General features: G+C 36.4%; 1 protein-coding gene across 11 annotated transcripts in view; it reads left to right on the top strand.

Moving 5' to 3' along the window:
- The window catches only part of SMG7 (SMG7 nonsense mediated mRNA decay factor), a 92,761-nt gene that overhangs the window by 52,110 nt on the left and 12,973 nt on the right, over positions 1 to 27,678 (top strand). For all 11 annotated transcript variants that reach the window (XM_038542262.1, XM_038542263.1, XM_038542256.1 and 8 more), the window contains 11 exons: positions 1,111 to 1,228; positions 2,956 to 3,088; positions 12,665 to 12,836; positions 14,034 to 14,105; positions 14,987 to 15,137; positions 15,513 to 15,648; positions 20,823 to 20,985; positions 21,440 to 21,596; positions 22,643 to 22,713; positions 24,673 to 24,733; positions 27,188 to 27,307. In XM_038542262.1, coding sequence (XP_038398190.1) covers positions 1,111 to 1,228; positions 2,956 to 3,088; positions 12,665 to 12,836; positions 14,034 to 14,105; positions 14,987 to 15,137; positions 15,513 to 15,648; positions 20,823 to 20,985; positions 21,440 to 21,596; positions 22,643 to 22,713; positions 24,673 to 24,733; positions 27,188 to 27,307 — 1,354 coding nt within the window. The remainder of the gene's footprint in view (positions 1 to 1,110; positions 1,229 to 2,955; positions 3,089 to 12,664; positions 12,837 to 14,033; positions 14,106 to 14,986; positions 15,138 to 15,512; positions 15,649 to 20,822; positions 20,986 to 21,439; positions 21,597 to 22,642; positions 22,714 to 24,672; positions 24,734 to 27,187; positions 27,308 to 27,678) is intronic.

Below are 27,678 nucleotides of genomic sequence, written 5' to 3' on the forward strand. Positions count from 1 at the left end.
GATCAGAGTTAATGATGCCTTATAATCCTTTCTCTGCTATCAATAAATTAAAATAAGATTGAATAAATCTATAAGCCTATTTACTTAGTCATTAAAAACCTACTAAGAGACCAGGAAGCTGATATTATACACTTTTTTTTTGTAGCCAGCAACTCTTATGAGGATTAACTCAAATATCTAGGAGATTCTATTTTCAGGCTTAAAGAAGAGTAAAGATTATGCCATTGTGCTGCAGCAAAATATTAAATGTAACCAGAAACCTAACTGAAAAGTCTGTTATTAAGTTTTTCTATTGAGGCAGCTCACCATCAATTATTTCACTCGTAAGCATAGTAATCAGAAAAGCTAACCTGTCTTCTAGGACTCTGGCAGATGCTATGTCCCCAGCTGGGTATTACATTTAGGCATAGCCTGACTTCCTTTCATCTTACACCCAATCTCTCATTTAGCCTCTTAAGCAGTTTAATCCATGTCTGCTATGAATTCTCATTTACATTAAATGGCAAGTGTGGATTGTGCACAAAATTTCTTGGCAAGCAATTTACCAATCATTAAAATAACCCTCGCTGCTATGGCTTTATTGGGTTGACATAGAGAGGGTAGGAATAATAGCAGAATGTGCAAACAACTGCTGGATCATGAGCAGAAATGAAGATTCTGTAAGAACAATTGTGAGAATGATTCAAAATAAAAAGAGAAAAGCTGCTTCGGACAAAGAGGTATAGTTATGAGTAAACAGACCATCTCGGTAGTCTGTCATTTTATATGGAATGACTTCTGAGGCATATGGCTTCCTATGACATGAATTCATAGAAATCCAACTAAAGCAAAGGGTGCATCTTTCGTTCTTTCTTTTCTAGCCTTTTTCATGTCATGGTGTTATTTCAAAGCTAAAAGACAAATGCAGAAGCATTTTGAACCAGATTTTGTCATTAGCCAAAAGGTGAAAGTCATTTGAAAATGTACTAGTATAAAACTTCTGCAGTAATTTATGGTATACTTAAAGCAGATTTTTGCTTTGGGAAATGGAGAGGGAAGGAGTCATTGGGGTGGTATAATGATTTTAATTATCTGTTTTTCTAACTGTTTTGTCTTTGTTTTGTTACTCAGATTCTAAGCTGGGTCCAGCTGAGGTCTGGACATCCAGGCAGGCTCTGCAGGACCTGTACCAGAAAATGCTAGTTACTGATTTGGAATACGCTTTAGACAAGAAAGTAGAACAGGATCTGTAAGTATTATCATTTGGGATGTCCCTGTAAGAACAAGAGTATCACCAAGACTTTAGGATAGAAAAGAACATTTTGGTTATTTCTTCTTAACCTATCTCAGAGTAAGCTCTTTCAATGGAAAAAAAAATTCTAATACTTATAGGTTTTTTGAACAAAATATTTAACCATTGGTATTACTTCAGATAGTCTTAGGCAGCAAGAGGAGAAACGGTTAGAGTTGAATCTTTTTAAGGTCTTTAGGGCATATCATAAAAATAATTCTATATTTCAAGTACTAAGAGACAGTGTTTGGATTCTCTGTGTTCAGTCCTGCATTTAAGCCATGATTTAAAAAAGAAATTCAATAGTAAGCTTTAGATAAATCTTCTTTGGCAAATATGATTCTATAAATTTCTCCCAAAGGAAAATGTGTTTGCATTGTAAGGGAAGTTCTTCCTTTTATAAAATAAGTAGGTATTTCCTCTCCCCGCACCCCCCCCCCACAAGACTAAAGAAAGATTTTGTATATTTAGGCTATTTCACTTGTTCTTTCTATGAGAGGTGAAATGAGAGATGACCAGATTCCCAAGTGAGTAAATAAATGTCTTTTGTAGAAGGCCTTGCCTTATAAATTGAAATAGGGGTATTAGGCTGATGGAAAATGAAAAATTGGTTAAGAATATTCTATTTAGTAATGGCTGTTACCCTAAGTTGTGGTGAAAATTAGTTTCTATCTTCTACGTGTTTCTTAGATACTTTATATTTTTAGAAGTTCTAGTAATAAAAGCTTAATCACAGCCTAAATCCATTTCTGTGATATTAGAGTCAAGGATAAAATGTCATCAAAAATGCTGAGGGAGTGATTGTCCTCATAAACCATTAAAAACGCCCAGTGCTCTTGAGTGTCAAGGTTGACGTTGATAAAGAATTAGGTACTTTCCAGGTAGGTTATAGACTTTTTATCTTTGTTTGCTTCCTTTAATCAAGGCAGTAATAATCTCTCTCCATCCTAGTTCTGTTTTTCCCCCCTGTGGTTTCCAAGTTAAGGAATGACTGTATTTCACCATAACTGAATTTAAAATGATTCTTTATACATCTTGATTAATGAAAAACATGTTATAATAGGATTTTGGTATGCCATATTTCAGCATTGTGTTTTTTCCTATTTTAAATAGTCAGAATTGAAATGTCAAAAAAATGAGCTTATATTTCAAGCTCTCAAAAAAATACCTCAAGAGAAATAAAGAAAATATTAAATAGAATTAGAACAGAGTGCTATGGGAGATAGATTTTATGGAAATAAGAGATATGACTTAATATTTTCAAAAAGAATTTTCCCCACTATACATGTCACTTGATAGGGTACACTCACTTGTTTCTTGGCATGATGTGTGACAATTTGTTAATAGCTTTCTTTTACTTTGGTCTTGCCACTGTAGTTCAGATTTTGTATTGGGATTCCTAAATAGGCTCTAACTCTAGTAGCTCTAAAAGATTAATAACTGAAGCCACGGTCTGATTATTCGAACATGTGGTGAATGTTTACTAAGGTCAGTTGGATGCTACGGCATGTCTCATCTTGCTCAAAGAAGAGCATAAAGTTATTTAAATAAGTGAATAACTTTAATGCAGGTTTACTGTCTAGTGTGTTATAATTATAACAAACAGTTCTTTCTTGTTCTCAGGGGGACCAGTGTCTGCCCAGTGAGTCACTGCTATACCAAATAGAATTACATTTTGTTTTCAGCTGGAATCATGCCTTTAAGAATCAGATCACAACACTACAAGGCCAGGCAAAGAATCGAGCAAACCCGAATCGGAGTGAAGTTCAGGCAAACCTTTCTCTGTTCCTAGAGGCAGCTAGTGGCTTCTATACTCAGGTGAGTTCTGTGTTGTATACCAATTTTTCTATGATTAGTTGTGAGTGTTCATATAAACACTTTTTGTTACAACTACATGGGCCATCCAGGAGTTGATCATCTGTAATCTTACATGAATAAAAATATCCCATATTGTTTGCCATAAGACCTTTAAAACAATAAAGATTCAACCAGAAAAGGTTGATGTTTGGCATAAAGGTTGGAGTTAAAATTGTGTGAGTAGAAAATGGTAATGAGTAGAAAAGCTATATCTTAGTGAAACACCAAAAGTAGTTATAAGTGGTATTAGAGCAAATGTGAATTTATGGGTATAGGTATAGTCATTATGAAAGTAAAAGCTATATTGTACCAGGCAAAAATTGTCAAACTTTGTGATATCAAGTGAGTTTTCATAGTATTATGCGTTCAGTAGAATTTATCGAGGGGTTTAAATGCTATTAAACTACTTAAACGAAGTAGATTTTTTTCTGCTTTAATAATAAGATGTTATTTATCATCCTCAGAGACTTACCTTGTATTTGATTACATCTTTCTATAACTTCTAAGTCAGGCAAGGTAAAAGAATAAATAAATCTTTGGTTCCCCTGGGTGAATTAGTTGGTTAAGCTTCTTCCTTCAGCTCAGGTCATGATTTCCAGGTCTTGGGATCGAGCCCCGCATTGGGCTCCCTGCTCAGCAAGGAATCTGCTTCTCCCTCTCTTTCTCTCTCTGACTCCACCCCATCGTCCAGTCTCTTTTAAATAAATAAATAAATAAATAAATAAATAAATAAATAAATAAATAAGCTTTTAAAAAAAGAATAAATATTTCTGAACAGTGAATTTTCTTTAAGCAGAATCTTTTAGAAAACTTCATCTCATCCATTTGTAGCATTCATAATTTAATTAATAAAAAGTGTATAAACTTTCATCTTAGAATGGCAAGATGAGATTTTAGACTAAAAGAAATCTTTGGCCATTCTCTCTATGCTGCTGCTTGACCATTGCTACCTATATTTTGGCTCCAGGATCACGACCTGAGCCAAAGGCAAACACTTAACCAACTGAGCCACCTAGGTGTCCCTCAAAATTCATTTTTAAATAGATGCCAACTTCTAGCAGTAGAAGTTGACCCTTCTGGAGGGAGGGATTGTGATGTGCCACTAACTAGCCTTTAAAGCAGATGTTGAATATTATTAACTCATCCCGCAAGCTTTTAAAAGCCTACTGTTTGTAAGGCACAATACAGATACTGAGGATACGGAGGGAAAAGACATTTTTTTTTTCCTATCCAATTTAAGTGAAGAGATGGATACACTATTAGATACTTTTTTTGCTGATTATAAAAATAATGCATACTAATTTCAAGAAATTTGGAAGTTACACAGAAATTAAAGATTTCTTTTAATTCTCCCATACAGGATAAATTATACTTTAGTATATATCCTTCTGGTGTTTTAGTAATTTTGTACATAGTTGTGCATATTGTCTTATATCTGCTTTATAAACATAATGTAAATTTTCCCTTGTATTAAACAGTTTGATAAGCATCTTTGTATATAAAGCATTTTTCTCTAATACTGGATTATTTCCAGTTCTTCACTGAATGATGAATGAAATCATTGGATGAATGAAATTTTTAAATTGTTGATACATCAGGGCGCCTGCGTGGCTCGGCAGTTGAGCATCTGCTTTTGGCTTGGGGCGTGATCCTGAGGTCCTGGGATCAAGTCCCGTATCTCACTCCCTGCAGGGAACCTGCTTATCTCTCTGCCTGTGTCTCTCCCTCTCTGTGTCTTTCATGAATAAATAAATTAAATCTTAAAAAAAAAAACAAAAACTGTTGATACACATTGTTGTTTTCCCAAAATATTTATCATTTTTTTTTGTAAATTTAAAATTTTTTTTAATTTTTAAAAATTTATATTTTAATAAGACTGAGTGAGAGAGAAATGGAGCAGGGGGAGAGGGAGAGAGAGAAGCAGACTCCCGCTGGGCAGGGAGCCCAGCATGGGACTCAATCCCAATTTCAGACACTTAACCAACTGAGACACTAGGCACTGCTCTCATTTATTTATATTTTTTGCATTTCCATCAGTGGTGTATGCAAGTGTCTATCTTGATGCATGCTTGCCAGAATTAAGTGTTTGCAGTAAAAGTGCAAAAAATTAATGATTAAATGAATAACTTACATTTAATACATGGAAAGTAGTTTTTCATTTAAAGTTTAATGTCTGGGTTACTAGTGTTGAACTGCATCCATATTTTATTAGATATTTGTCTTTTGTATAAACCATCTGTTTACTTTTCCTATTCATTGTTGGACCCTAATTTTTCCATGGTGATTTGTCTGAGCCCCTTATACATGAAAGATATTTATTTTCTCTATTATTTTTGGCAAATACCTCCAATTTCTTCTTCTTCTTCTTTTTTGTTTTTCATTTTAGAGTTTCCTAACGTTACCAGGTTCTTTTTATTTTATTTTTTTGTAATATAGTTTTTTCTTCGTCCATAGATCACTGAATAATAAGGAAAATAATATTTATATATAAAAGAACAAATAGGTATTATAATTCAAATAATAAAATTTAAAAACATCAGTATTTTACAGTAGAATAATGATGAAATAAATTATGGCATATCTGTAAAATGAAAATTTATGAAACGATTATGTGATATTTATGAAGATTTTTTTAATATGAAAAATTGTATTACTCTTGAGTGAAAAATCATATAAAATTGTGTATACAGTATGACTCAGTATGTTAATTGAGGAATCTCAGCTCAGGGTATTAACAAAAATATTATCCCTTCCTCCCTCCCTCCCATTACTACTTTCAGCTATGCTTTATGAGAGACACCTGAGAGGCAGAGACATAGGGAGCAGGAGAGGCGGGCACCCTGCGGGGAGCCCAATGCAGGACTCCATCCCAGGACCCCAGGATTGTGCCCTGAGCCAAAGGCAGACCCTCAGCCACTGAGGCACTCAGGCATCCCTTAGCTATGCTTTTTTGAATTCCAGATTTCTGTCATAACTTCTTAGAAAGATTCCGTAACATTCTGGTTCCCTTTGGGTTTTTGAAACATAGTCTAGTTTTAAAGCTTCAGTTTAATTTCTGATTCAAATCTGTTTTCCTTCCCCTCTCTGTATAATAGAAACTGGAATTGTGACTAAGCATAGCTGAAGTAGGGGGAGCAGTTAGGGACCCTTAAGCATCTGGCCCTCGTGGAGGGAGAAGCGAGGCATCCACATGTTGTGATACATTTTTATAATAGGCATTATATAGATTGGTTTGTCCCCTTGAAACATGATTCTTAACCTTTTTTATGGTATAATATATATGTAACACATTTCCAAAGCTTAAATTGCACATCGATGAAACAAATCTTCAAAAGGAAAAGAAAAACCATTTTTATCAAAGGAGTATATTTGTTAAAAAAAATATTTATGGGCAGGTGAATAATAATTCAAATTATTTTATAAGGAAAATATATGGAAAATCTAATTTTGAAATTTTTTTCAATTTTTATAATCATTGTTGTTCTCTCCCTGCATTCCGTAGGCAGTGGTTAAGCAATTACAGTTGTAGAATGAGCATTAATAAACCTTCAGATATTAACATTAATAGGACTTTTTACTTGGATTTTTATGTTGTCTTGGTTTGATCATTGAAACTGTTAATGATGTTGTTAACAATAATGTCTTATACATTTTTCTTGATTACATGCAGTGCAGATTAAACCATCAGATAGAGAGCTAGACCAAGTCCAGATCATTGTAAACCTTACAGGCCAAGATGCGTTTTGAATTATAATCTTTAAGTGTAGTTGCAGGCCATTGAAGAGGAAGCTAGGGAGTAACATCATAAAGTTGGCATTTTTAAAAGATTATCCTGGCTCTTGTATAGAGAATGAATTGGTGGGGGTCAGGAATGGAAGCTAATCAGAATGCCACTGTCGTAATAGAAAGAAATTGTTGGATTTTTGAAGAATAGCCAATAATAGGCTTACTGATAGATTGGATTGAATATGTGGAATCAGGATAGGGGAAGAGTTATCAAATGACTTATCAGATTGAGCAGCTAGTTGACTGAAATGGGGACTCTTGTTCCCATCTGTGTTCGTGTTCAATGAGATAGCCTATTTGAGGCCTAAGCGCAAGCATCAAATAGGAAATTGGATAAATAAACTTGGAGCTCAGTATAAAGGTCAGGGCTGGAGTAAATTTTAATGATTACAATAAAGAACCCTGACTTAGTCTGACATTAGTGTTTGGTATTTAAAACCACAGGACTAACAGAGTGATTCAAAGGAGCACATGCACCCCAGTGTTTATAGCATAAATGTCCACAATAGCCAAAATATGGAAAGAGCCCATATGTCCATTGGCAGATGAATGGATAAAGATATGGCATGTGTACATACACACACATATACAAACAGTGAAATATTACTCAGCCATTAAAAAGAATGAAACCTTGCCATTTGCAACAACCTGGATGGAACTAGAGGGTATGCTAAGCAAAATAAGTCAGTCGGAGAAAGACAAATACCATATATTTTCACTCATGTGGAGTTTAAGAAATGAAACAGATGAATATAGGGGAAGGGAAGGAAAAATAAAATAAAATGAAAATTGAGAGGGAAGCAAACCATAAGAGACACTGAACTCTAGAAAACAAACTTGGGGTCACTGGAGTGGAGGTGGGTGGGGAGATGGGGTAACTGGGTGATGGGCACTTGATATAATAAGCACTGGGTGTTTTTAAAGATTTTATTTATTTATTCACGAGAGACACAGAGAGGCAGAGACATAGGCACAGGGAGAAGCAGGTTCCTCGCAGGGAGCCTGATGTGGGACTCCATCCTGGAACTCTGAGATCATGCCCTGAGCTAAAGGAGCCACCCAACCACTGAGCCACCCAGGCGTCCCAAGCAGTAGGTGTTATATATGACTAAATTCTATCTATGAAATTAGTAATAAATAAATAAATTTTTAAAACCACGGGACTAGGTGAGAACACGTTAGCACAAGTGGAACCACCATTGCAATAGTAGAAAATTAGATACTGATGACTTGAGAAGCCAAGAGAAAAACATTTCGCTGATGAGCAGTGATCAGCTCTGTTGAATACTGCTGAGAAGTCAGATAAAATGATTAAACAGTGACCAATTAGATTTGACAACAAGGAAGTCAGTGGTGACATTAACAAATACTATATTCATTTCTAAACCATATTTTATATTTTAACATCTCTAAAACACAGATAAATCACAAAAGATTGTAAGTCACCATTTAATTGGCAGTTTTTTTTTTCTTTTAATGTTGTGATAAATAATAGTTCATCTTATAAGTTATGGTATCTTAGATTTGATGCAGTGTGACTTTGGTAAATAGTGGGGCTAGAAGGCTAATTGACTTGGATTGAGAAGAGACTGGTTACATTGTCATCCTCAGTTATATTTTCTGTGAACTTCTAAGCTATCATTTTGTGAGCCACTTCATGGCATCTCAAGCTGGAACAAAACTCCCAAAGAAAGATGTAACATTCTGCTATAGGTTTTTTGAAAACATCAAAGAACCGAACAAATAATTATTACTTTAAGAAAGTGAGAGCCTAAAAGAAAGTATTAAGTTTCTGTAGGATATTCTGTATCTTCATAGTTCTCCATTCTTAGCTTAAGGTAAAGAGCTAAGGGGCAGTGGAATAGTTTAATACCGAGTTTTCACAGAATAATTGCCAAATATAATTCTGCTCAATTTATGGAACATCTGTTTCTCTTCTTTAGTGCCACCTTGTTTCTGCCTCTAAACCCACTGGAGCTCTCTCACCCAGAATCTTTGAGTCAGCAGGAACTTTTCTGGTATCTCCATCTACAGCTCCTGGGTTCAGGCAAAAATTTTATTACAAGACATTCCATATGGTGCTCCAGCCATGTTTGTTTTACTTTCTGTGAATATTCTTTTCTATTTTTGATAAAAGTTCAGCCTTGCCTAGTTTTCTAGTTTGTTCTTTCAGTACCTACCAAATTCCATTCTGCACCATTATGTTTCTTCTGCCATCTTCAGCAATCATCTGGTTTTGGTGTAGGGTTTTGGTTTTGGTTTTGGTTTTCCCCATCTTTTTTTGTTCCTTTCCTATACTCCTTGCCTTTTATATTTCCTGACTCTAACTATTGTGGGCTTTAACTTGTTTACCTAATTTTATGTCAACAAATTTCTTGCCCATAACAAATGTGTAGGTATAAGTAAAACTGTGATATATACTTCCTATGCTTAGAAAAGGTACACGGAACTTGTATTTGGTTATTGAAGTGGTTTTTAGGGATGCCTGTGTGACTCAGTGGTTGAGCGTCTGCCTTTGGCTCAGGGCGTGATCCTGGGGTCTTGGGATCAAGTCCTGCATCGGGCTCCCACAAGGAGCCTGCTTCTCCCTCTGCCTGTATCTCTGCCTCTCTCTCTTTGTCTCTCATGAACTCATGAATAAATAAACAAAATCTTAAAAAAAAAATGGTTTTTAGGAAAAAGGTGGGACATTTCAAATCCTGAGCAGGGTCCTTAGGATGTCTTATTTTATGTTGTGAATTCTGCACATGTTAGAAAGAGTGGTGATAGAGCCAAAGTATTTCTAATTCTGTAAGTCAGATCCCTTGATATTTCTGTTGCTTTCATAGTGTCATCTGAAAAAAATGGAGCTTTATAACTACATATACTATATTGCTACTAGTTTATCACAAGGATAAGTGAGACAGGTGTATCAAATACCTTAGGGAATAACGTTGACTATACGTTTAGATAATTCTGCTAGCTATTATGTTTGATATCCCTTGCCACTCCCTTTTCCTTCTTTTCTCCAACCCCACTTTATATACCTGTCTTGCTCATTTGGCTGTGAGGTATTTAAGAAGGTAAATTTTCTTACTCATCTCTGTTGCTTACCATGGTGTGTGATACAGTACCCAAATATTTGAATGAATATATTTGTAAGTAAATATTTGAATGAATGAGAGTAGAATGAGAAGAACTGTGGGGGCCAAGAATGAAACCTTTGGGGAGCAAGTTGGGGGGAGAAAGCCTTTGAATAAAGGGGACTATAAAGGAATGATTGGTAAGACAAAACAAACAAACCAAAATAACTAGCAAAGCTCAGTGATCAGCCATAAAGGTAATTGTTTAAAATGCAGCAAAGAGGTGTCCAATAAGATGATGACACCAAAAAGTGCCCATTGTATTTGTTTATTTGATACCTGGTTATCATTGTCACATGGACAGCAGTTTCAGTAAAGTGTTGGTAGGTAGTCAGATGGGAAGAGGGGTTTGTGTGGAAAGTAGATCATAATGGATTAAGGAATAAATGGGAGTTGAGAAAGCAGATAAATAGCACACATGTGGATCCCTTTGAAAGAGTTTGATTAAGAAGAAGAAGAGACAGAGGGTTGCTGCAGGAGGAATCTAAGGTCAAGTGGGAGAGTGTTTCAGTTTTGAGGTTTTATTATTATTAATATTTTCTGTGGGTGACACTATTTTTAGGTCACAGCAAAGAAACCTGAGAAGTTAAAAGTAGATAGAAGAGTGAGGCAGTGATAGGCAGGAGGCAGATAAGAATGAAATAGATATGCATAGGCAGAGGAGTTAGTTCTGACCAGGAGGAGGTACCTCTAATAGTGAGACTATAGAAGAAAGGAGGAAAAAATGTGTGGTCTACATAATGTCAAAAGTCTCTTCCAGATCTATAATACCATCAGATCTATTATGTATGCAAAGATACAAACTAATCTGGGGCTTAAGAAAATAAATCTCATGGGGGCACCTGGGTGGCTCAGTCAGTGAAGCCTCCAACTTGATCTCAGCTCAGGTCTTTATATCTGGGGTTGTGAGTTCAAGCTCTACATTGAGAGCTCCACACTGGGCATGGAACCTACTTAAAAAATGTATCTCAAGGAACTCCTACTAAAGTCTCACAAATATGTTGTCTTGCATTTAAGTCATATTTGTAACCACCAATCCTTAGTGATTATTGTGTTTCTTTTTTCAAAGATTTATTTATGTATTTGAGAGGGGGTAGGCGCATAAGTGGGAGTAGGAAGAGGGAGAGAGAATCTCAACCAGACACTTACTTCACTGAGTGCAGAGCCTGAGGCGGGGCTTGATCCCCTGAGGTCATGACCTGACCAAAAACCAAGAGTTGGTCACTTAACTACACCACTAAGGAGCCCCAGTTTTTGAGTGTTTCTAAGAGGAATAGTCAATAGATAATTTCTTTTTTTTTTTAATTTTTTATTGGTGTTCAATTTACTAACATACAGAATAACCCCCAGTGCCCGTCACCCATTCACTCCCACCCCCCGCCCTCCTCCCCTTCTACCACCCCTAGTTCGTTTCCCAGAGTTAGCAGTCTTTACGTTCTGTCTCCCTTTCTGATATTTCCCACACATTTCTTCTCCCTTCCCTTATATTCCCTTTCACTATTATTTATATTCCCCAAATGAATGAGAACATATAATGTTTGTCCTTCTCCGACTGACTTACTTCACTCAGCATAATACCCTCCAGTTCCATCCACGTTGAAGCAAATGGTGGGTATTTGTCATTTCTAATAGCTGAGTAATATTCCATTGTATACATAAACCACATCTTCTTTATCCATTCATCTTTCGTTGGACACCGAGGCTCCTTCCACAGTTTGGCTATCATGGCCATTGCTGCTATAAACATCGGGGTGCAGGTGTCCCGGCGTTTCACTGCATCTGTATCTTTGGGGTAAATCCCCAATAGTGCAATTGCTGGGTCGTAGGGCAGGTCTATTTTTAACTCTTTGAGGAACCTCCACACAGTTTTCCAGAGTGGCTGCACCAGTTCACATTCCCACCAACAGTGTAAGAGATAATTTCTTAAAGTTGCTAGCTAAATGTGACTGAATACCCTATTCAGGTAAAGTCTTTTAAAATAATGTTTCTGATTGATTGATTGATTCATTCATTCATTTATAGATTTATTTACTTATTATTTTAGAAGAGGGGGGAGCAGAGTGAATGAGAGAGAGAGACAAAAAGAATCCCAAGTAGACTCCCTACTGAGTGTAGAGCCCACCACTGGGCCAGTCTCAACAACCATTGAGATGACTACCTGAATCAAAATCAAAAGCCAGATATTTAACTGACTGAGCCACCAAGGGCCCCCTGTTGTTCTTTCTATTTATTTATTCGCTTAAAGATTTTATTTATTAGAGAAAGAGAGTTTTTTGCATGTGCACGGAGGGGGAGGGGCAGAGGGAGAGAAGCAGACTCCCAACTCAGTGAGCTTGATTCCAAGACCCTGAGATCTTGACCTGAGCCAAAATAAAGAGTCAAATACTGAACTGACTGGGCTACCCAGGCGCCCCCACCTGTTCTTTTAGACACACATCGTAGATCGCTCTAATAAGTGAGAATTTAAAAGATACTATATATAATGTTACTAGTTATCCTATCCTATTTTCTTAGATTCTTTGCTCAAGTTTCATGTATATGATATTAGGTACACATGTTAAAGTATATAAACTTAACTGTTAAAACACTGCCGACTTACCACTAAATCTTGTTCGTATTTCCCTTTTAGTTATTACAAGAACTGTGTACAGTGTTTAATGTAGATTTACCATGCCGTGTGAAGTCTTCCCAATTGGGAATTATCAGCAATAAACAGACGCATACCAGCGCCATAGTGAAGCCACAGTCTAGTTCCTGTTCTTATATCTGCCAGCACTGCCTCGTCCACCTTGGAGACATTGGTGAGCCTTTGGTGTGAAGGAATTGCTAATACATTCATCCTTTTTTTTGGAGTAGTCAAAAAGAAACTTTTTCTTCAAACTGAGCATGCACAAACAATTTAGATGGTCATAAGAGGAAACTATAAAATGGATATTAAAGAACTTAAATTTTCTCAATATTTAGGGGTTGGGAAAGGATCTTGAAGGTATCAACTGTCATATTAAGATTTATATTTTATTCAGACTCATGCAGATGTAAGCAAATGAATGCCAAAAATGTAATAATACTAAATTTTTTCAAAGTGGTGCCATAATGTCTTCAAAATTAAGAGTCTGTACTCTCGGGGTTGCAAGGTTTATAAATTACTCTTTCTGAGGCTAGATTATCTTCTTTCCTTCCTACCAGTCTATTAAAGCCTCTTTTTTAATTGTTTCCATTGTACAGTTAAATTTATATTTCTATTTTATGTATTTTATCTGAGGGTGTTATGTAACTTATTCTTGTTCATCCCTTTAAGGTTGACCTAAAAAGGTTGTAAAACAAATTAACTATAGGATTATGTTTCAACTGTCCTCAAATAACAAGGAATGGAGAACATTACTGCTTTAAGTTGGAGGATGATTTTTTGATGTCATAAATCATTGACTCCATGAGGGGTCACATTAGAGTAAGCACCAAGTTTTGCACGGAGATTCAGTGCATAGTGGATTTAGGTTGTTTTTGCTTTCATTGTATTCTGTGCACACACATACTTAATATTGCAGTAGGTATGAGGCATTTTCCAAAATCACTTTATAAGATATTGCAGAAATACATAATTTTCAGATCATATTGTATAGTGTTTTTTGTTTTGTTTTGTTTTTAAGTGCCATATAACTCACCCCTTCTTGTGGGCCGGCTCCAGGTCACCAGCATAGTCCATAGTGGGAGCTGGTGATGCATGACACTGGAGGACCTGAAAATGGGGGCTAGGTAAGCTTTAAGATTGGTTACATGCTGAATGTCCCAAATAGGGAAGGCCAGATGGACATTTCACACATAATCCTATAGTTAATTTGCTTTAAAGTATTTTGTCTTTAATTATTTTAAATTAATTTTAATGTGTTTATTATCTTTAGAATTGAAAACTGTAGTTGCTTTGGAAATATTACCCTACTAGTTTTTTTATTCATTTGTGTGCTTGTTTTTAAACTAAATTTTCTTTTTTCTTCTCTCAGCTCGATACAGAAACCAGACCAGCCAGGCAGAGTCCTACTATAGGCATGCAGCTCAGCTTGTCCCCTCTAATGGTGAGTGGGCCTCATGTCATTTTATGGTTGACTGTGATACTTTATAACGATACAGAAAATAACTTACGGCTCATCTTCCAAGTTTTATGAAAACAAAAGATTTCAGGGTTCTGGTATTGAGTTTTGGGGATTTGGTATTGATTGGTTTGTTGGAGTTTTGGTCATATTTTTTCTTTTAATTGTATATTCTATATAACTAGAAATGAAGTTTTTATTTTAATTGTATATTCTATATAACTAGAAATGAAGTTTTAAAATAAGATTATTATTGTCAGTAAACCAATTTAAATAGATTATCCCCTAAATTGTTCCAACAACTCTGGCTTCCTTAATTACTTATAGAATAATTATCTCGTAATACAACCATTTCCTTACTCGGAGAATTATGTTTTATTACCTAAAAAAACAGGGCTTTTGTCTTTTGATGACCTCAGAATCAGAATTAGCAGTGATACAAGTCATTCTTGTTAAGCCACGTTGAAATTCTTTTAGATTCTAAAAGGAGCCCCTTTGAAGCAGAGGTGGCACTGTGTACACTGTTTCATATTGTCTATGGCTGCTTTCCCACTACAGTGGCAGAGTTGGAAGTTGTAATAGAGACTCTTAGGCCCATAAAGCCAAGATTTGGTGTCTAGCCCTTTCTAAAGTCTTAACCTTAATAGTGTACTCTTACCTAATTATGTGCTTTTTAACTAAACATAGTATGTTCTGTTGAGGGAGTGTGCTGTTTTAAATTATCCTCATTTGTAGAGAGGTAGTCATGAGATTTACTTTATAAAATACTCCCCGTTATTAATTTATAGATTTAAAAACTGATCATCTGTATTGTAATAGCAAGACTGCATCTTGGGTTACTTTAGAATCTTCATTTTATCCTCTAGGTCAGCCTTACAATCAGTTGGCTATCTTAGCTTCTTCCAAAGGAGACCATCTGACCACAATTTTCTACTACTGCAGAAGCATCGCTGTGAAGTTCCCTTTCCCAGCTGCCTCCACGAATCTACAAAAAGCACTTTCTAAAGCACTGGAAAGGTAGGGTTAATTTTTTCAAGAGGAGTTGGTATAACCTGGTAACCTTCACCCATAAAATTTGGGTATACGAGAACTAGTAGTTACCTATACTTCTATTTGCCTAATTTCTAAAAACACAGATATATTTTTAAAGTTTTGCGTGTAGTCATTGCTGAATTTGAAGCCATCTACATCTGATTTGTTCCCAGTAGAGGAGTACAGGCTGCCGAATATTGATGACTCCTCTGAGTATGTTGCAGATGAAAAGTTAGATGCAGAATCCTCTCCTTGTGTATCAGGTGCTCAAATAATGTGTTTTTGCAGACTGAAACCTCTTTTAAGAGGTGTTAGCCATTTTGGTGCTTAAGATTCATGGAAGTTTTTCTTTCATTTCAGCCGGGATGAGGTGAAAACCAAATGGGGTGTTTCTGACTTCATCAAGGCCTTTATTAAATTCCACGGTCATGTGTACCTGAGTAAGAGCTTGGAAAAGCTGAGCCCTCTTCGAGAGAAATTGGAAGAACAGTTTAAGGTTAGATTTTAAAAACAGATTTTTTTTTTTTTTGGTTTTTTTTTTTGTTTTTGTCTTTTCTAAATCAGGAAGCATAAGATTTGGGGGAAGCTGACTCCTAGTTTTTATGTCATTACTTAACTATGAACTGTTGGTAAAAATTAAATTTGAAACATATGGAATTCTCACATAGAGCATCCCCTCAATTTAAACAGAGATATCATCTATAAAGAAACATAGCAGCAGTGTTTTCACTAAGCAGCTGCCATTTGGCAGAAAGTACCAAAGTGGGAAAAAACAACTCCTCCCTTCCTTCCTTCTCAGATCAAGCACCTTTCTTTTCAGTTTTGAAAGTAACTACTTTTGATACTTTTTATATTCTTAGGTAGGATTCTGTACCTCATAGTATTCCATAGTATTTCCATTCTGTAAACTTAACTCTTTATTCTCATTGTGCTTTGATCCATCAGGATTTGTGGTGGTTTAAAGGAAAGGAATGAGAATTTCTTTCAACAGGACTATTATTTTACTAATTTGTATACGGAGATAAAATTAAGTAATCTTTGTTCATATGAAAATGATCTTTGGGGATCCCTGGGTGGCTCAGCAGTTTAGCGCCTGCCTTCGGCCCAGGGCGTGATCCTGGAGTCCCGGGATCGAGTCCCACGTCAGGCTCCCTGTGTGTGGAGCCTGCTTCTCCCTCTGCCTGTGTCTCTGCCTCTCTCTCTGTGTGTTTCTCATGAATAAATGGATAAGTCAAGAAAGAAAGAAAAAGAGAGGGAGAGAGGGAAGAAGAGAGAGAGAAGAAAGAAAGGAAGGAAGGAAGGAAGGGAAGGAGGGAGGGAGGGAGGGAAGGAAGAAAGAAAGAAAAGAAAAGAAAAGGAAAGAAAATGATCTTTTATTAGTATGTCAAATTAGCAGTTTAGATGTAGTATAATATATAAAATATAGGAGGAGTCAAGACTAAATATTAACTTTATTTTTAAATCATTTATTCAACAAATATTTGACTGCCTGTTGTGTCAGTCACTGTTTCGGTCACTCAGATCAACAGCAAACAAGACAGTCTAAAGAACATTTTCTAGGGATGCCTGGGTGGCTCAGCGGTTGAGTGTTTGCCTTCGGCCCAGGGCATGATCCTGGGGTCCCAGGATTGAGTCCCACATCAGGCTCCCTGCATGGAGCCTGCTTCTCCTTCTGCCTATGTCTCTGCCTCTCTCATGAATAAATAAATAAAATCTTTAATTAAAAAAGATTTTCTATTTCTTTTTTTTTTTTTTTTTTTTTTTTTTAGATTTTCTATTTCTTAGTTACTTCTGGTTATACCAAACACTTGGGGGAATTGTCTATAACTGCTTTATAGTTTTATAAGTATTATAAAAGTAACACATTCCAGAGATTGTAGAACTTAAATACTTAAGAGACATAAATTAGCCAAATATAGTCAATGTGAAGTAGTTTTTACAGATAATTTTGCAGTTGACACTTTTTATGTATAAGATTTTGTACTAAATAATGATAATAGAAATAGTTTGTTTTAAAATAACTTCTATAGTCACCTGCTGTTTTCTGCTTCTTTGGGTGGCCTATTTAAACGTTTAGCCCATGATTTATAGAGAATACATGAAAGGAGCAACTAATTTTTATGTCCTAAGCTATTCTGCCTGGACAGAACAAACAAATCTAAAATAGTTTCATTTGAAGTGTTCAGATATATGAAAGATTATTTTTAAATAACTTATCTTCCATCTTTTCTGAGGTCAGAACTGAAATTATATCTTAAATCTAGAGATCCATAGGGGGTTGCTAGGGATTCTCTCCTTTGAGATCTTAAAAGTCAGGTTGACAGCCATCTTTCTTGGATGGTTTAGATACAGTTCTATAAAATAGGAGGGGATTGGACCAGATGACCTCTTGAGATTGTCCTGACTCTGTCTATGAAAGATATATTCCCTAAGTGGAGAGAGAGGAGGAACCTACCTTAATGAAATCTTCTCTATGTAAGTTATTATGGTCTAGAATCTAGTCATTTTGCATTTGATTCAACCTCAAACACTGATATTCTCTTCAAATACACACACACACACACACACACACACACACACACACGTATTTTTTTAAGATTTTATTTATTAGAGAGAGAGAACGTGTATACAAGTGAGCTGTAGGTGGTGGGGGTGCAGGGACAAATGGACTCCGCCCTGAATGGCTGAGGTCAGAGCCCAGTTTGGGACCTAATCTTAGGACCTTGGGCCACCTGATCTGAGCCAAAACCAAGAGTGTGACTGATGCTTAACTGACTGAGCCACCCAGGCGCCCCTCAAATATATATTTCTGTATGTAAAGTTACAGAGTGGGGGTTATGTAGGTAGTTGTAAAATACACTTTGAAGTAATCATTCTAATCATTCTGATATTCTAAAGTTAAACATAGTATGAGGCAGATCTGTTTTAAACTCTATTCATTACTGAAGTATCAGAAGAACATTGTTGGGTAAAATTTTAGCAGAGTTTTCAAAAGTGTTTCTAAAACATATGTAGATCATTAGTATCATTTACATGTAAACTTCAGTGTATCTCTCTAACTATTAGTCTTTAGCTCCTAAGTTGAGGTTCATTGAAAGATTTAAGGCCTGGGGTTTAGGAAGTAAGACACAAGGCTTTTTTTTTTTTTTTTTTTTAAGATTTTATTTATTCATGAGCGACACAGAGAGAGGGGGTGAGTGGGCAGAGACACAGGCAGAGGGGAGAAGCAGGCTCCACGCAGGGAGCCCAGAGCCCGATGTGGAACTCGATCCTGGGTCTCCAGGATCACACCCTGGGCCACAGGCAGCGCTAAACCGCTGCGCCACCGGGGCTACCCAGCAAGGCTTTTTATATATGTTCACTATGTGCTATTTTTTTAATGGTATTTAGCTCAGTATGTTCCTCAACTGCTGTTGAAGGCATCTTTGAGTAACAGTATGTCAGTTTTGATCTGATTTTGTTCCTGATGAGACCCTCTACTTATACAGTGCAATCTAAATTTTATAAAATTACAACCAAATATTTACACATTTACTTTTAAAAGTGTGGGTTCACTGAATTACCTATTGAGTGAGTGCCTGCTGTGTACCATACACTTTTCTAGGCTCTTGGAGTAGAAGGGAGAGCAAGACAAAAGTCATGAAATTTTACATTATCATTTGCTAGCATTTAGGCTGCACTCATGTGCATTAATGCTTCTGTGCAAATACTAGAAAATCGGGCAGCTCCGGTGGCTTAGCGGTTTAGCGCCGCCTTCAGCCCAGGGCGTAATCCTGGAGACCTGGGATCAAGTCCCACATCAGGCTCCCTGCATGGAGCCTGCTTCTCCCTCTGCCTGTGTCTCTGCCTCTCTCTCTCTCTGTCTCTAATAAATAAATAAAATCTTAAAAAAAAAATACTAGAAAATCCTTTAAAGGGCTGTGATTGTCTCCTTTTGGGTATTGCCATCTAAAATAGAATGCCAGTGGATTAATAGATAACATTGTTAAATTTTACACATAAGAAAAAATGTTTTTTTAAAAAATACAAGTTAATATTCTCATTTTATGCCAACATTATATATTTGTGTAAATGGTCAGTTTATCTAAAAGGTTCGATGTAGAGATTGAAGGCAAACTTTTATGGAAGAAATCAGAAGAAGAGATACGATTTCAGAACAGTGTGAAAAAAAAAATGGTTGATGCCTTTGGAAAAGGAATAAGCATTCTAAATGTATAGACTGGAATGGCAGATGGCAAGGAGGCTGAGAGAGAGAGAGAGAGTAGCTAAAGTGGAATTGAATTGTACTTTTCTGCCATGGTAATATAAAAGACCTTGCTAATGAAATCATAAAACTTACTCTGGATAGTTCAGATTCTTTATATAAATAGAAAAAGACAGTCTCTGGAGTTGAACAAAGACCGCTCTAAATTTCTGACATGGTAGGATCTCTCGTCACTGCTGGTAGACTGTTAAGTAAGGTTATCTGTTTCTCACTGTAAGGCTAGTGACAGTGAATCCCTTTCCTGAGAGGGAAGGAGGTTGGCTATGGCTAAAGGGTAGGGTGAAGCCAGGATATCAGCTCTAGTAGCTATCAGCTTTGTTAGAAACTTATGTTTGAAAAATATTTTATATGAGAATAAGCTAAAATAACTACAGATATTAAGATAGAAGGGTTATTAGGTTGAAGTAAGTTCTTATTATATACCTCATATATAAATAAATTTCTTAAAATGTGTCAAGCCTTTGAAAGAGTAAATTTAATGACAAATTTTGGGAGTCATACTTTTTTTTTTTTTTAACTTTTTTTTTCTTTTCAAGATTTTATTTATTTATTCATGAGACACACAGAGAGAGAGGCAGAGACACAGGCAGAGGAAGAAGCAGGATCCCCACAAGAAACCCGATACAGGACTCAATCCCAGGACCTGGGATCACATCCTCAGCTGAAGAAGATGCTTAACCACTGAGGCATAGGCACCCAGGCGTTCCTGGCAGTCATACTTTATGTATAACTTATGTATGGCCAATAGTTCAAAAACATTTTTTAGTCTTTTAGTTTGAAATTTTCCTTTTAATGTGTATATCTCCTTTGTCATTTTTTAAAAAAAGATTTATTTATTTATTCATGAGAGAGACAGAGAGAGGGAGGCAGAGACATAGGCAGAGGGAGAAGCAGGCTCCTTGCGGGGAGGCTGATGTGAGACTTGATCCCGGATCCCAGGATCACACCCTGAGCCGAACGCAGATGCTCAACCACTGAGCCACACAGGTGTCCCTTGTCATTGGTTTCAATTTAATATTTTATTATGTATGCATCTCTTACAAAATTGCTTCTAATGGATTAAGATGTATACATTTATTGACTGATGCCCAAAACTCTTTTCTCATATTAAAAAATACACAGTATCTCGGGGAAAATACTCTTGTGAAAAAGAGCTCTGTGGTGACTGGGCTAATTGCTTTCAAGGCGAAGAGTCGACATGAGAAACCTCAAACCACATCAGACTCATTTGAAGTCTTGGATTAAGAGTGGAGATGTTTAAAAAAAAAAAAAAAAAGAGTGGAGACGTTTACTCATCTATCTCTGTTAGTCATGTTGCTCTAAATGCAGACCACCAGTTTAATTCTTGTGTCTAAGGTGGTTCCCGTTCTTGATAATATATGCAGTATCTCTGTCTTCTTTTACAGAGGCTGCTATTCCAAAAAGCTTTCAACTCTCAGCAGTTAGTTCACGTCACTGTCATTAACCTGTTTCAACTTCATCACCTTCGTGACTTTAGCAATGAAACGGAGCAGCATAGTTATAGCCAAGATGAGCAGCTGTGTTGGACACAGTTACTGGCCCTCTTTAGTAAGTATTAAATCATTTAATTTACTATGCTATCTTTGGTATAAGCATAATCTTAGGTGTTTTCATCATTGTAACGATAGTAGTGACATATGAAAATGTGTCCTATATTTCCTAATACTGGATCAAGAGGCCTAAACCCTAAATTTGATCCTTTTATCTACTGACATCTCCCTCATGAACTGTATCAGTAACATTTTTTTAAAGATTTTATTTTTAAGTAATCTCTAAACTCAGCATGGAGCTCAAACTCACAACTGTGAGACTCGTGCCATACTGACTAAGCCAGCCAGGCACCTCTAACATTTTTAACATGGGAAAAAATGCCTTTTTAGAAAAAAGCTGTGAGATATTTGTGTTAACTAGGATATAGCAGAAGCCTCATAATGATAGTTTAATTTGGACTGGTATGAAGTTTCAAATATCTTATGCTTTGTGAATACATTTTTTCTTTAAGTGTCTTTTCTTGGCATCCTGTGCAAGTGTCCTCTCCAGAACAAGTCTCAGGAGGAGTCCTACAATGCCTATCCTCTTCCTGCAGTCAAGGTCTCCATGGACTGGCTGAGACTCAGACCCAGGGTCTTTCAGGAGGCAGTGGTAGATGAAAGACAGTAGTAAGTGTTTTAGAATTTCATGTTTGTTTGTTCGATATTCATAGATATGTAGAAACCACCTTCTAAAACACAACATTTGAACAATGGGAGACTGTATTTTCCACCTACTCTCTGGAAATTGAACCGAAGACCTCTTTGTGTGCTTTTCATTTATTGGTTTGAATTTCTCCTGTGAGGCACAATCTTAAGGATTTCTGGCTTCCTGTGTGTTCCTCATTCCTGGCTGCTATCATGGAGAAAAGGCATTTTTTACATTTCAAAATGAAATTGAAGTAAACCCAGTTTGTTTCTTACCCATTACAATATGCTCTGATTTCTGTTTAGAAGTTGCAGAGAAGTGATTTTTTTACTTTTTCCATATTTTCCATACGTAAGCTGTTTGATACTCCCTTAGAGTAACACCCAATTTGAGTTATATTTGCTTGTTTTAAGCATAGAAGATTGGAAATTATTTTAGCTTTCACCATTTTCTCTGTAATCTCTACTCAGAATAATTCTGATGTTTCTTAGGAGCTTTTGATTTTTATGGTGACAAATGAAAACTTAGTTTACCTTGACATTTTAACAATGTGTAGACTTTTTTGTACCATAAAGAAAAAGCCGTATTCATCACTTTGAACAGAGACTGATTTGTATATGGTATCCCCATGCCCTGTCACAGATGAACTTACAATGGGTTCCATAACTGATAATGTATATGACATCTCTGTCAAAACATAGCATGTTATTTCTCTGGTCAGTGTGTTTTCAGTAAGTATCAATTATCAGTGTTTATAACTGACAAATTATTTTCACTAGTTGTTAAATTAGGAGCCTGGAAAATGATCTGCAGTAGTAGGTCTCTGCTGTGCAAATTTGACCCTTCCAGTGTATCTTTTATCTAGACATCTTTGAAAATAGGTTTTAGGAAATCATACAGCCTTTAAAATGCTGAAGCAAGGGAAAAAAATACATAAAGTTTTCCCCTATAGATAACATTTCATGGCTTATTATTGTTCTGGTTTCTCTATTTTAAACAAAGTCTGAAATGTCTCTTTAATTTACAGCATTTGGCCCTGGCTAATTTCTCTTCTAAATAGTTTCCATCCCCATGAAGAGGATCTTTCAAGTACTAATGGTAAGGGCTACCCTTAACCTTGTGTTGTGGACATTGTTCTCTATCACTTATACTAGGCTTAAGGCCAGAGGGAAAAAAAAGGCTTTTGTTAAGTGTTTGACTTTAAGTTCAATATCTCAGCAGTGACTTTGAACTCCATGCTCATCACTATTAAGAGGATGGAAGTAGCAGTAATGTGCTAGTTCTTCTAGCAGCATCCTCTCCTGTTTAGCTACATTTGAATGGGAGTCCAAGCATGCAGTACTTTTAAATTCTGTCTTCATCCCTTCCTTCTGATTCTTTTTTTTTTTTTTAGGGAACTAATGTGAACAGCATTTTTCTGTTAAAGTAATACCTGCTTATTATAGAATATCTGGGACATTCAAACATTAAGAACAGGAGTTCACCCACGGTTCTCTCGTACAAAGATACTTTGTGCTATTCACATGTAGCGTATTTCTTGGGACATTTTTCTTACGTGTACATACATACACACACCTGCCTGTGATTGATATCAGATACTCAGATATAGATTTATGGCTGCTTCTTAAAGTTAACATTATATTGCTATTATTTTCTTTTGCATTTAAACATTTTGAAACATAATTTTTACTGGCTGCGTAATATTCTGCTTTGTGGCTATGCCATTTTGTGTTTAATCATCGTCTATTTGCTTTAAAAATGTCCCCATTATATATAATTCTGCACTACCAATCTTTATTTTTTTTAATTTTTTTTTATTGGAGTTCAATTTGCCAACATATAACCCCCAGTGCTCATCCCAAGTGCCCCCCCTCAGTGCCCATCACTCAGTCACCCCAATCCCCCACCCACCTCTCCTTCCACTGCCCCTTGTTCATTTCCCAGTTAGGTGTCTCTCATGTTTTGTCACCCTCACTGATATTTTCACTCATTTTCTCTCCTTTCCCTTTATTCCCTTTCACTAATTTTTATATTCCCCAAATGAATGAGACCATATAATGTTTGTCCTTCTCCGATTGACTTATTTCACTCAGTATAATACCCTCCTGGTCCCTCTATGTCGAAGCAAATAGTGGGTATTTGTCATTTCTGATGGCTGAGTAATATTCCATTGTATACATAGACCACATCTTCTTTATCCATTCATCTTTTGGTGGACGCCGAGGCTCCTTCCACAGTTTGGCTATTGTGGACATTGCTGCTATAAACATCGGGGTGCAGGTGTCCCGGCGTTTCACTGCATCTGTATCTTTGGGATAAATCCCCAGCATGCACTGACCAATCTGTAGTTGACTCTTTTTTGATTATTTTACTCCTGTTAGATTAGTGCTTCTCTCTCTCTCTTTTTTTTTTTTTTTTTTTAAGATTTTATTTGTTTATTCATGAGAGAGGCAGAGACACAGGCAGAGAGAAGCAGGCTCCATGCAGGGAGCCTGATGTGGGACTTGATCCCGGGACCCCAGGACCACTCCCTGGGCTGAGGTGAGGCGCTCAACCGCTGATCCACCCAGGGGTCCCTGATCAGTGCTTCTCCAGTGTTAATTTGCAAATGAATCACCTGGGATCTTGTCAAAATTCAGATTATGGTTCAGTAGGTTTGAGATAGAGCCTAACGTTATACATTTCTTACAAGTTCTTGGGTGATGACAGTGTTGTTATTCAATATTTTGAGTAACAAGGAGATAATCTAAACAATGGGATTATTGGATCCAAGGCTATGAATTTTTAAGGCTTCGTTTGGGAGGTGGGGAGTCCCAACATATCCATCCTCCTCAGCATTGAGTAGTAGATAAGTAGTAGGGGACAATGTCCAGGGCCCAGAGGCAATATGCAGGGACTTGGCAGATGAGTTAGGTTATCAGGATTACTACAGAGAAGAGCATAAACATTTTTTTCTGTATAGAAGAGTATCATTTTCTTTATTTAGTGAACAACATTCTACTGAATGAAGTTTTTAAATTAAAATGTTTACAAATCTTGCTTTCTACCCTTCTGTAGCTACACCACTTCCAGAGGAGTTTGAATTACAAGGATTCTTGGCTTTGAGACCTTCTTTCAGGTGGGTGGCAACTGAAGGCGGCTTATTTCATTACCAGTGATTATAGTATTAAAATGAGAAATCAGGCTTGGGTGTAGAAAAACCCTTGATCTATCTCAACTTTGTCTTTTCCAGCAACTAAAAGTGGAAGTTTTTTGATATGAAATGGATTTATATATGTCATGCCTTTACTTGCCATGTAATACCAATACTAAGTGCTTTTACAAATATGGGGGAAAGGAAGAAAAAATTACTGCTCCCAAATGATATTTATCCACTGGATTTTTTTAATACTTTTATACTTTGTTGAAATTAGAGGGAAAGTCTCAAAAATGAGAATCAAATGTAAACCAAAGGCTGTTGCTTGACATTTTTCATAACAGGAATGATGACAAAGCAGTTTGTTTTTACAGTCATTCTTGTCTTCTCCTCCTTTTAGAAGAATAACTTCTAATTCCTTTCAAGTCTAACTCGTTCATCTGTGTCCTTGATAATATCCCTTCTTGTCTCCCCACCTGTGATGCTCGCTCTGTGTTGTATTTCCAATATTCTTTTATTTTTTTTAACAATTACTTCCTTTTAGCCTAGTAACATTCAGGTATCCCATGTTCTCTTTAAAAAGTAAAATTCACAGCCCCATCTTTCTCTGATGTTTTTCCTCTTCATCATCAGACTTCTTAAAAGGGTAGTTAGTATCTGCTAACATTACTCACCCTACTTCACTCCCAGTCATTTCTCAGCCTCCAACAACTGAAACTCTTCAGTGCCTTCCTGGTTACCAGACACCACTGACTTCTTTATAATTTCATCCTATTTAGTTTTCTCTAACATTGAGTCTGTTGATCGCATTCCTTCATGAAGCCTCCTTTTTCTTAGCTCTGTCATCATATTCCATCTCTTTCACTTTCTTCTGTACCACATGCCTCAGAATATTATCTTCCAGGGTTCTTCCCTGCCCTTCCCTTCCCACCTTCTGCATTCTCCCTGGTGATCAGATCCATCCTTTTTTCTTGAGCTTTCATCTCTTGCATAGTAAGTAAGTATAAGATTTTCAGCTCTGACTTTTAGAGTTTGGACTCCTATTTGAATCACCTGATCTCCCTTATGTATTTCAGACTTTTTAATATGACCCAAAAGGGCTTTTATCTGGTCAGCCAAAAATGATCTTTCTCTATTTATCTGTGTGCCATTATCTATGTACGTGAACTCTAAAAAAAAAAAAAAAAAAAAAAAAATCCTTATTTCCATTAATTTTTCTCACCAAATCTTTGTCATTCTGTGTCTAAAATGCCTTTTAGATCCATCTCCTACCATTTATTTCCCTGTAGTTCAGCCTTTTATAACCATTAACCTGGAGTATAACAAGCTTCCTAATCACCCTCCCTACTAAGAGTCCCTTTCCTTCTATAGCTCAGTTCTGCCGTGCTTCCATGATTATATTTTAAATATAGACCTATTAACGTCCATTACTAATATAAAGACTTCAGTGCACTCACCCCCAGTGGTTCCAGTATCTTTTTCGCTTCATGTCCGAGTGCTTAGTTTTTCAGCCATATTTTCTGCCATCTCCACCCTTCTTTCCCCTAATACTTAACGTATTATACATTCAGTATCCTATTCTTGAGTAACTCTGCTCCAAGACTTTGTTCATTCACTGCCTAGAACAGCCCCTTTCCTCCTCTGCCCTTCCTTTGCCGACCTGTACACACTTCCCACACCTATCAAAATCCAGCTCAGGTAGCACTTACTCCATGAAACTTATAAGTTTTCAGAACTTATCAGAAGGAACTAGCCCTCTTATTACTATGCTTACTCTATGCGTGGTTTTATTATAATACTCATCAGATTGAATCATAATTATTTCATCCTTATAGCAGAGACTGTTTCTCTTTCTTATTTGGCATTTGGCATCTAGTCTACTACCTGGCAATGCTTAGATGCATTAAAAAAATACTATATTTAATGTGGAGAAATCTGAAAAATCCTTTTTTTTTCAGGTTGATTTACATTTCTAATGTTAGTGAGATTTTCACTCTATATGTGTATGTTTTTCAGACTTAAGGCCACCTACAGTACATAGATTAACACTGTTTGTTAGAATAGGCATACTCAGAGACCACTAACATTGAAATGGTCATTTCAGACAAATTACATAGAGTGCAAGGTAAGTGTTAATGAAAACTTTTACAGTAGAAGTGTTTTTCTTAATAACAGGTTGTGATTTATTTAAACTCATTTAGAAAGTAAAATCTAAGTAAAAGAATGTAAACATAATGCGTTTGCATGTTATTTTTTTTGCTTCGTTTCAGTGTATTTAAAATCTTTGGGAGCATACATTCAAATGCAGTTGATTACATCAAGTAGCTAGTCCGTATGGAAAACTCTGAAACCATTGTAGTTAAATAGGTGAGTTTGGTTGCCTGGACAGTATCTTCAGAAGTTTAATTTTGTATAATTTGCTTATATCAATTTTAGGAACTTGGATTTTTCCAAAGGCCATCAGGGTATTACAGGAGACAAAGAAGGTCAGCAACGGCAAATACGACAGCAGCGCTTGATCTCTATAGGCAAATGGATTGCCGATAATCAGCCAAGGTATTTATCAAATACATTTACATACCCCACATGTGTTCAAGACTATTGATTATATAAACTGTTAAGTCAGAATGTTGGTAACACATCAAATTACCATCCTGGTGATCATAAGTATACTCTTCATTTAATCTCTGTTCTCCCCGTTACGCTGCCTAGTGTAGAGAAATAGGCCTTGTCACTCTTGTTAATCCTGAGCTTCTGCTCTAATTTATAAACATCTGTGTAAGTCTAAAGGGTATGTTCACAGGGTGATTTGTATTGACAGGGGCATGGTGGTCAGTTTTAGGACAGATCAGAGTCAGATAAGTTTCTAGTTCTGCCACTTCCCGAGATCTGTGTCCTTAGGATCTTCCAGTTGATTATAACCTTTT

This window comes from Canis lupus, chromosome 7 (assembly GCF_011100685.1).
Source record: "Canis lupus familiaris isolate Mischka breed German Shepherd chromosome 7, alternate assembly UU_Cfam_GSD_1.0, whole genome shotgun sequence".
Lineage (NCBI taxonomy): Eukaryota > Metazoa > Chordata > Mammalia > Carnivora > Canidae > Canis > Canis lupus.